The following is a 10,000-nucleotide window of genomic DNA, read 5'->3' as shown; positions in this document are numbered from 1 at the left end:
ACTCAGCCATGGGCCTCCTGGGTAGGGCAACAGCCTGACATCTGCTCAGGTAAAATCCCAAGACCTCATCTGGAAAATAACCAAGGTTTTGTTGTTTTTTTAAAAAAGTCTTGGGTATGGGTCAGTGGTTAGAGCCCTTGCCTAGCAAACCTAAAGTCCTGAGTTCGAATCCCTCCAGTGCCACACACACACATACATACATACGCCCTTTGTCAGCCAGGGGGAAGTCCTGTCCTGGGGTAGCTGTCCCTTCTGTGCCAAGGCAGGCCTGCGGTGCCCAGCAGTGACCTTGCCCTGGGTGTCCCTGTAGGTGCCCATAGGCCTGCTGGTGCCCAGACCGCTCCTCGTCTAGCCTTGCCCATCCAGTGCCAGGCAGAGCTGGGTGCCAGTCCTCTGGGAGCCACCAGCAACCACTCTCAGCCTGAAGGAAAGTTCTAGAAGCGGTGGTAGCCAGACCCCAGGAGGTTCATGGGCAGCGAGAGGGGCTCCCCCCAGCCTACCATGCTGCCGTGTAGACCGGCCCAGGAGTTCAGCTTTGGGCCCCGGGCCCTGAAGGACGCCCTGGTCTCCAGCGACGAGGCCCTGCAGCAGCGGTACGCCTCGGCCTTCTCCCCAGCCGAGAGGCTCTTCCTGGCTGAGGCCTACAACCCCCGGAGGACCCTCTTCCGCCCGCTGCTCATCCACTCTGCCTTCGACTGGCTCCTGAGCCGCCCGGAAGCCCCCGAGGACTTCCAGACCTTCCATGCCTCCCTGCAGCACCGCAAGCCTGGCCCAGCCCGGAAGCACATTTACCTGCAGCCAATAGGTACGGGGGGGGGGGGGGGGCACGGGGGAGAGGAGGGGAGGGAGAGCGGGGGCAGTGGAAGCCCCAGCCTCCTCAGGCCTCACCAACCCCATCTGTGCACTAGTTAGGAAGCCAAGCCACACAAGTGCTGCCTCCTGCCAGTGTCTGTGGTTCTGCCTGCATCTGTCAAACCCAAGTGGGGCGTGGTGGCTCATGCCTATAATCTCAGCTACTCAGGAGGCAGAGATAAGAGAATGGAAGACTGAGTCTCAAGCAAAAAATCTAAGATTCCTTTTTGAAAAATAAACTGAATGTGAGTAATAGGGCTGGGGCTATGGCTCAGCAGTAGAGAGCCTGCCTAGCAAGTGCAAGTTTCTGAGTTCAAACCCCAGTACCGACAGAAACAGAACTCTCACCTTCCCGTGGTGCTGTATGCTTTACAAAGGCTGCTTCCTCTGGGGGGTGGGCTCTTGAGGGTAAGCTCGGCCCATTTCATAGGCAAGGAAACTGAGGCTGGGGGAGGTGGCGGGCCTTGCCTGGTCCCTGGATAGAGGCAGGATTTGAATGTAGGTCTACCTAGTTGGTCATGGAGAAGATTTAGGAACCAACACCATGGCGTCCCCTGGGGCTAGGGGCAGCTCAGCCAGGAGCTGGGGGTTGGGGAGGAGAGGGCGGGCAGCATCGGGCCTTATAGCCACCTGTTGGCACGGCACCGTGCAATATGCCAGAAGGAGGCCAGGCTTTGGTCCCTGCTGGCCTTCCCGGCGCCCAGGGAGTGTGCGCTGCACATGGACAGGCATTGATTCCTGTCCTTGCCACTGGCCAGCGTTGGCCAGGGCTCCCTAGGGGGTGGTCACCAGCAGGGAGGGGCTTAGTGGGGCTGATGGGGGTGGCTGTGTCCGCAGATCTGAGTGAGGGGCTGGGGCGCCCCCTGCTGGAGCAGCTGCGGAGCTGCGCGGAAGCTTTCTTCCTGGGCCTGCGGGTCACGTGCCTGCCCTCCGTAGCCGCGGCCACCATCCACTGCTCCTCGAGGCCCAGCCAGGACTCCGATGGGCTCCAGCTCCACACAGGTGGGCGATGAGGCGTGGGCCAGGGGGAATGCCTGGGGGAGGGGGCACGCAGCAAGATGGAGCCTTTGAAATATCCCCCCTCTTCCTGTGTGGTCCACAGCTACTGAGCCCCGTCCCCTCAGTGGTGAGGAGGGGACCAGGCTAGGGACACTGGGGGCTTTGAATGGGAATCTTGAAGTCCCCCCTCCTTCCTTCCTCTGTGGGCCCCCCAGCTGTGTGTCAAGGCAGGTCATGCCCTGAGCAAAGCTCCTCGGAAGACTGTCCTCTCTGGGTGATCCATGTCCTCCCTGTCCTGTTCCCAGCCACAGCCCCCCCTTCCTCCTCACCCCACAGCACACCTGCAGGTTCCTGGGTCACCTGCAGGTCCCAGGGCCCAGGGGGAGGCCCCTGGCTGCTTGTGCCTTCATCCCGTGGCCCAGCTCTCCTGACCACGAGGAAACCAAGGCCTGCAGAGAGCTCCTTACTTGTGGGGTCCTGGACCCCAAACCTTGTAGCCCAGGGTGAAGAGGCCAGCTTCTGCTGCCCTGACTGCCGGCTTCTTTGCAGATGGCCTCCTGTCTTTTCTGAAGAGCACCAAGCCAGAGGATGCTCTGTGTGTGCTGGGCCTCACGCTGGCTGACCTGTACCCCCATGACACCTGGACCTTCACCTTTGGCAAGTTCCTTCCGGGGCAAGGTGAGCTGGGGACCTGCAACCCTCCCTGGGAGGGGGTCCCTGAAGGCAGAGTCCCAGGGAGAGTAACATGCATGTGCCAACAGCCACATGAACTGGACACCCTTTTCCTGGCCAATAGGCTATTCCCTAGCCTTGGCTTCTGCCCTAAGATGGCCTTCCCAGGGTCATGGACATGGGTGGACAGACCATGGGTAGCATCTGGACACCGGCTTGTCCTCAGGCCTCAGCCAGGGGCAGGAGAGGAAGGGAGACAGCTTCTGAGGCCCCTCTTCCCACCCCTCTGCAGAAGTGGGCATCTGCAGCTTTGCCAGGTTCTCCGAGTTCCCGGGGCCCAGCACCCCTGAGGCTGCCGTGGGCCAGGGGGCAGCAGATGGCCCTGAGGCCTCTCCGCAGGACAGTGGTGGAAGCCTGGGTGTGGTGCAGTGCTGCAAGGTGGGTGTGGGGGGGGAAGGGGGGTGGAAGGATGTGGGGGTAGGGTGGGACTGGCCTCTCGGAGCCCTCACTCTACAGAGTGGGGAAACTGAGGCTCAGAGATGACACCTTTTTTCCCCAAGGCCACACAGCTCCGAAGCGAGAGGGCTGGAGGCCTGAGTTTCCCCAGAACTGTCAGGGGGTGCCCAGACCTCTTCCCAGGGGTCCAGGGCTTCTGGGTCAGTGTAGTCATGGCTGCAAGGCTAGGTGTCTCCCCCCCCTGCCCCCCCCCCCCCCCAGGTCGCCTGTCACGAGCTCTGCCACCTCCTGGGCCTGGGCAGCTGCCGCTGGCTGCACTGCCTCATGCAGGGGGCGCTCAGCCTGGATGAGGCCCTGCGGCGGCCCCCCGACCTCTGCCCCATCTGCCTGAGGAAGCTGCAGCACATCCTGGGCTTCAGGCTTGTGGACAGGTACAAGGTGAGCCCCGCCTGGGTCCTGCCTATGCGGTGGGAGAGGATCAGGGCTTGAGGCCTCCTGCCTGGGTCCCCCCAGCAGCAGGCACACCCCAGCCTGTCTGTCAAGGTGGGAGGACTGAGAATGGTGACGTGGAGAGACATGGAGACCCAGGGGCAGGGTGGGTTGGCATCGGTGCAGGGGCCCGTGGGCATCTCCTTCGGTTTCGTCACCCTGTGCCTGGCGACCCCCCCAGGCTGCCCAGAAGCAGGGCAGCCCCCTGGCAGGACAGAAAGGGAACTGGAACAGCTGAGCAGCTGTGCGTGCTGCCCTCTGCTGGCGGCTGGTGGCATGGCAGTCCTTCCTTAGAGACAGAGAGATGGTTGAAAACTCTGGCGAGTGGTGGTGGCCTTTTGTCCACCTTTGGCTGAACAAAATGTTCTCATGGAAGTTTCAAGACCTAGTAGTGGGAAAACCAGACATAGAGAGGGAGCTTCCTGTATTCAAGGCTCAGCTCCTGCAGTTCTGGGGTCTCCTTATCCCCCCACAGGCCTTCAGGAGGGGTGGGCTCTTGGGTATATCCTTGTCGCCTGGAGAGTTGGGGAGGTCAGGAAGTGAGGCTGAGACAGAACGTGAGGGACAGCTGTGCCCTGCTGGAGACTCCCTTCCCCCACCCTTTCTTTCTGTTAGTTGTGCACTGTCCCCAAGCTGTTTTGCTCAATTTTTTTTGGGGGGGGTCTGGTTGTGGGGCCTGAACTCTGGGCCTGGGCACTGACCCTCAGCTCTTCAGCTCAAGGCTAGCGCTCTACCACTTGAGCCACAGCACCACTTCCGGCTTTTTTCTTTTTGCTTATGTGGTGCTGAGGAATCGAACCCAGGGCCTCGAGCATGCAAGGCAAGCGCTCTACCACTGAGCCACCTTCCCAGCCCCCGAGCTCTTTTGCTCTAGGCTAGTGTTTTACCACTTTGAGCCACAGCTCCACTTCTAGTTTTCTGGTGGTTCATTGGAGATAGGAGTCTCATGGACTTTCCTGCCTGGGCTGGCCTTGAATTGTGATCCTTAGATCTCTGCCTCCTTACTAGCTAGGATTATAGGCATGAGCCACCAGCACCTGGCTTTAAAATGATAACTCTAAAGATAAACTTCCTCTAGTTTCACTGCGAGGAATGGCTGGACAAACCACTTGCTGAGTTCCTGAAAGGCAAGCAAGTGCTCCAAGGAGCTGGCTTACCCAGCACTGCCACGGCCAGGGGCCGGTCTGCAGAAGCGCTGGGCAGAAGGGCCCTGTGGCCCCAGCTGGCACTTGTCCGAGCGAGGGTGGCTGGGACCTTAGACAAGCGGCCATCTGAGCGGCCTCAGCCTGCGTCTCTCCCCCTCAGCGACTCTATGCCTGGACCCGGGCAGCAGCAGCAGGGCCGTGGCCCGGCCCAGAGGCTGGGGAGTGGTCCGCGTCAGAGGACACGCTGCCCTTCAGTGCTGATTCGGGCCTGTGCTGCGACAGCGACTCAGAGCCAGTCACCAGCCTGTCGGAGCCCCTGACCCCTGACGTGTGGGGTCACCACACACCCTTCCCTGAGGGGCCCGAGGATGGACTGAGCTCCCTGGCAACATCAGAAGCTGTGCCGAGGCTGAGGGGCCCCGAGGAGGACCTGGAGGAGCACGGGCAGTGGCTGGCCACGTGTATCCAGGCCCTGGAGCGGGAGGCCACGGAGGATGACCTGGCACAGGTGGACAGAGCTGTGGATGCCATGGGCCGCTGGGAGCTGTTCACAGGGCAGCTCCCAGCCACCAGGCAGGCCCAGCCCTGTGGCAGGGACAGCCCAGGGCTGCGCAAGGTCCTGGGGGATAAGTTGTCCTCCCTCAGGAGGCGGCTGAGCACGCGCAGAGTCCCCAAGGCGGGGACCTCCCCCTGTGGCTGGGAAGGAGCGGAGAATTAGGGCACAGGGACGGTCTCACACAGACATTTGTCCCGAGCCACCCAGCAGGGCTAAAAGGAGAGACCCCAGAGCTGGAGGGCTCCTTGAGGTCCGGTGCCTACCTGCTTGCTTCAAAGCACAGCTGGATTCAAGGCACAGTGGGGTGGCAGCCTGGGGCCCATGAGCGCCCGTTATTTACAGCTGGGGTCTGAGAGCCTGTCCAGACTCTGCAATGTCCAGGGTGGACACAGGCCCCTCGCTGGGGATGCAATGGGTTTTGTTCCTACTGACTTCATCCACACACATGGAATTACTTGGTGGTGTACATGGGGTTCTGATCTGAGCACAGCATAGGGGTCCCCTCAGGGGCTCCCCATTTCTTTTGTGCTGATACTGGGGCTTGAACTCAGGGCTTTATGTTTTTTTCTTTAGTCGTGGGGCCTGAACTCTGGGCCTGGGCGCTGTCCCTCAGCTCTTCTGCTCAAGGCGAGTGCTCTGCCACTTGAGCCACAGCGCCATTTCTGGTTTTCTGGTGATTTCTTGGAGATGAGAGTCTCATGGACTTTCCTGCCTGGGCTGGCTTTGAACTGCAGTCCTCAGATCTCAGTCTCTGTAGTAGCTGGGATTACAGGCGTGAGCCACCTGTGCCCGGCAGGTTTTATGCTCTTGTTCACCTTTTTTTTTTTTTTTTCTCCAAACTCTTGGCTGGTGCTCTACCCCTTGAGCCATGCTTGTATCCTGGGTACTTGCTGGTTAATTGGACATAAGAATCTCTCAGATTATTCTGCCCAGGCTGACTTTGAATAGAGGTCCTCAGATCTCAGCCTCCTGAGCAGCTGGGATGACAGGTGTGAGCTACAGATGCTGGGCAAGAGTGTGGGCTTTTTAAAAAAGCAATAAAAGTCCCAAGTTGATCTTAGAGTTTTGTCATCTGTTCGCCTGCTGCTGGGAGCCCTGGGATGCGGGGGAGCAGGCCTAGCTTTCTGGGACTTGTTGGGTTATTTTCCTCATCGTGGCTGGCTGAGCTGGAGCTCTGAATATTTCAGGGTGGCTACATGTCATGCACAGCTAGTCACGTGACAGGTGCACGCAGTCCATGTGGGCAGGGACCGAGCCCCAGGCTTGTCAGAGCAGCACGTGGGGGACCCTCATGGGAAAGGCAAGTGATGAGCTCTGCACCCCATTTTCCAGGTATGGGTCGGGGAGGTGGGCCTTTGGATGAGGAGCCTTTACCCCTCAAGGGTTCAAAAACACAGTTGGCCAAAAGGCTACTGCCAAAGCCATGAATCCAAATTTAGATTCCACTCAGTTCAAAGGCATTTCTAGAATCTTCCAGGGCCATGGCCCACATGCAGAAGGTGTATTCACGGTGGCAGCTGCTCTGCAGGTCCCATGGGCAGGGATGGGGGTGTGGGCCTCGGAGGCTGGGCAGGCCCTCCTGGTAAGGTCCCCTCAAGCCCTGGGTCCAACTGGCACCCCTGCTTCTGAAGACTCTGTTCTTCCCGCGCTGCTGTCATTCTGCGGTGGGAGCTGGGGTGTGTATGGGGTGGGGATCAGGTTGTTTGCCCCAGTGCAAGCCCTGTGCCTCTTTGCACCCCGTTCTCTGGGTTCCCCAGGGAATGTCTTGGGGAACTGCTTCTTCATCTGCTTTCTGATGTTGGCAGGAAGTGCCTGGTCTCAGCCTGGAGCCACCAGAGTTTCATCAGCCAGGCACAGAAGCCTCAATGCTACCTGTGGGGATCAGTTCCCAGTTTTGGAGATACAGAGGCAGAACTGGTTCTTTTGATTATTATTATTTTGTGTATGTGGTACTGAGAAATCAAGCCCAGGGCCTCATGCATTCTAGGCAAGCATTCTACCACGCAGCTACATTCCCAGCCATGGGTCTTCTGATTTTTACAAACAAAATTTTGTTTTTTGGTGCCTGGACTGGGGCTTGAACTCAGGGTCTTGTGCTCTTGTTTATTGTTTTCTGCTCATGGCTGGTACATTACCACCTGAACCAGCCCTCCATTCCAGCATTTTACTAGTTATCATGGATCTGTCTGCCTAGGCTAGCTTCAAACCATGATCTGTAGATCTCAGCCTCCTGAGTCGTTAGAATTATAGGTGTGAGCCACTGGCACTCCATAGCTAGAACCCACCAGTCTGGTCCCGGTGGGCCTTTGCTTTCAGGGAAACCCAAAGAAATAGCAAACTCATAGCCTCAGGGCAATGGACTGTTAAACACTGTCTTGTGCTGGAGGCCACCAAGCCCGCCTCCTCATAGAGAGCTGCTGGGAGGGCTGCAGGCGGCTGATAGCTATGGCTGACGCCTCTTTCTGGTCCGGCATCCACAGCATCACCTGATCTACCAGAGCCCAAAAATAACCAACGTTTATTTTTGAGCCTGGCTTCCTGGATAAGAGGCAAAGGAAAACAAGCTTAAGTCGGGTTTGTTTTGAAAAGCTATTTCCAAGAAATGGCTGGGGGTCACGTTCCGTTCAGCCCCGCCCTGCCTCCAATGATCCCCATGATGGGGGACTGGGGGCCCGGCTGTATGAGGCAGATTCCTACAGGGCCCCCAACAGCCTGGCAAGTCCAACCTCATGCCCTCTCCATATAGACCCCCAGCTCGCAACAAACCATCCAGAAAAGAAATGGACCAAGCTGGGTATGGTGGTGCACTCCTGTAATCCCAGCTACTCGGGAGATGGCAATCAGGAGAGCCCAGGTAAAAAAAGTTAGAGATCTCATCTCAAGCAATAAATTGGGTACAGGTTCACGCCTATCATCCCAGCTATGCATGAGACATAAATTGGAGGATCACTGTCCAGGTGAGCGGAGGCAAAAAATCCCTATTTGAAAAATAACTAAAAAGGACTACAGTGTGTGTGTGTGTGTGACTCAAGTGGTAGAGCACCTGCTTAGAAAGCTTGACGCTCTGAGTTCAACTTCCAGTACTGCCAAGAAAAAAAAAATTCTTTTCTGAAATGAGACCAGGCTTCAGTCACTTCCTGTACTCCCTTTGGGAGTGACCCATGGGGTTTTCTGGTCCCATTGGGGCCTCTAGTGGCCAAGTTGGGTAGTACAGGAGCAGGGTAGTACAGGAGCAGTGGCATCCTGCCTCTGAGAGGTCCAAGTGAAGGCGGCGGGGGCTGGCATGAGCCACTGGGTGTGAACACAGCTTTCTGTTGCACCCACCTTCCTGTCCTACTCACCCCCACAGTTGTTTTCTGTGGGGCTCTTGAAAGCGCTCATAGACCCCACATAGCAGTGACGCCTGCAGACGAGGGTCCTAGGCAGGGCTCTCCAACTGCACCAAACGCACAGCACCTGCCCAAGATAGGCCTCTGCCTCACCACATGAGCACCATACAGGCCGCTTTCAGTAGTTGAGCTGGTACCGTTGGTGGCACCTACCTATAATCGCAGTATTCGGGAAGCTGAGGCAGGAGGATCGTGAGTTTGAAGCCAGCCTGGGCTACACACTGAGGCATTGTCAAAAAGCATATATATATATATATATATATATATATATATATATATAAATTGGCCAGGCTGGTTGCTCACACCTGTAATCCTAGCTACTCAGAGGCTGAGATCTGAAGATCTTGGTTCAAAGCCAGCCTGGACAGGAAAGTTCATGAAACTCCGATAAACCACCAGAAAACTGGAGTGGCACTGTGGCTCAAGTGGTAGAACACTTGCCTTGAGCTGAAGAGCTGAGGGACAGCGCCCAGGCCCAGAGTTCAAGCCCCACGAGTGAGTCCTGGCAGTCACTTTTCAATCAAGTGAAAATATTATCTAAATGTAGGCATCTCCTGAGTTTGATTTTGATAGAATACATTGTTATTTAATTTTCCTAGAATGCTTAAATATTAATTTTCATTCTCAAAGTTAATGCCACAAACCAAATTAAGGAAAAAGTCATGGATTTTTTTTTTTTACTGTAATGCTTAAAATATTGTATTTTCATTCTCAAGATGAATGCCACAAACCGAATTAAGGAAAAATCCATGGAGGAAGAGGTCCACTGAAAACAGATCCATCCGTGAGCGTATCAGTAGCCCTTCCTGTTTGGAAGGCCAGGTTCCTTCCTCTTTGAGTCTGCTCACCCGGGGCTGTCCAGCTCCATGTGGGGCGGGCTTCCGTGCGAGGCCCTGCTTCTGGGGCCCTGCTGGCCCCAGGGAAGGGCCTGCTCTGAGCAGCTGCCTCTATGCACCGGTGGACAGGGTGGGAGCTGTCTTGCATGGCCAGCCATGGGGGCGCAGCCTCTACTGGATGCCTCCATGGCCCACCTCTCTGAGGCAGCTTTTGAGGTAGCAACAGGGTTCCCTTCCTCCAGACTGACTTTTGGTTTTCCAGGGGCAAGATGAAAGCTTTCTTGAACAAAAAGTAAAAGCTAAGTGGGGCATCAGTAGCTCATGCTTGTAATCCTAGCCACTCAAAAGGCTGAGATCTTAGGATTGAGGTTCGAAGCCAGCCTGGGCAGGAAAGTCTATGAAACTCTTATCTCCAATGAACTACCCTAAAAGTTGAAAGTAGAAAAAAAATTAGTTTCTTGTTGTTGGTTATGGGCCTTGAACTCTGGGCCTGGGTGCTGTCCCTGAGGTCTTCAGCTCAAGGCGAGCACTCTACCACTTGAGCCATAGTACCACTTCTGGTTTTCTGGTGGTTAACTGGAGATAAGAGTCTCCTGGATGTTCCTG

General features: G+C 56.6%; 1 protein-coding gene across 3 annotated transcripts; it reads left to right on the top strand.

Moving 5' to 3' along the window:
- Positions 1-501: 501 nt before the first annotated feature.
- On the top strand, positions 502-5,345 carry Amz1 (archaelysin family metallopeptidase 1). 3 transcript variants are annotated; one of them, XM_042686602.1, is made up of 6 exons: positions 502-805; positions 1,690-1,854; positions 2,401-2,529; positions 2,816-2,961; positions 3,310-3,417; positions 4,774-5,345. In XM_042686602.1, exons 1-6 carry the CDS (start codon positions 502-504, stop codon positions 5,329-5,331), a joined length of 1,410 nt encoding a protein of 469 aa, XP_042542536.1. In that variant the 3' UTR covers positions 5,332-5,345. The 3 variants fall into 3 exon arrangements, with proteins under 3 accessions (XP_042542536.1, XP_042542535.1, XP_042542537.1); XM_042686601.1 differs by having other exon boundaries at positions 3,241-3,417; XM_042686603.1 differs by lacking the exons at positions 2,816-2,961; positions 4,774-5,345 and having other exon boundaries at positions 3,241-3,329.
- Positions 5,346-10,000: the final 4,655 nt, after the last annotated feature.

Source organism: Dipodomys spectabilis, unplaced genomic scaffold (assembly GCF_019054845.1).
Source record: "Dipodomys spectabilis isolate Male_0828 unplaced genomic scaffold, ASM1905484v1 ptg000098l, whole genome shotgun sequence".
Classification (NCBI taxonomy): Eukaryota; Metazoa; Chordata; class Mammalia; order Rodentia; family Heteromyidae; genus Dipodomys; species Dipodomys spectabilis.
The sequence above is the reverse complement of the archived record's forward strand: the minus strand, read 5'-3'. Positions and strand labels throughout refer to the sequence as shown.

What these genes read in the sequence shown, in the direction of transcription:
- Amz1 (XM_042686601.1), top strand. Translation starts at nt 502, where the DNA reads ATGCTGCCGTGTAGACCGGCCCAGGAGTTCAGCTTTGGGCCCCGGGCC. An exon ending in TGGGCTCCAGCTCCACACAG is followed by an intron (nt 1,855 to 2,400) that starts GTGGGCGATGAG and finishes GCTTCTTTGCAG; the next exon opens with ATGGCCTCCTGTCTTTTCTG. An exon ending in CAAGTTCCTTCCGGGGCAAG is followed by an intron (nt 2,530 to 2,815) that starts GTGAGCTGGGGA and finishes ACCCCTCTGCAG; the next exon opens with AAGTGGGCATCTGCAGCTTT.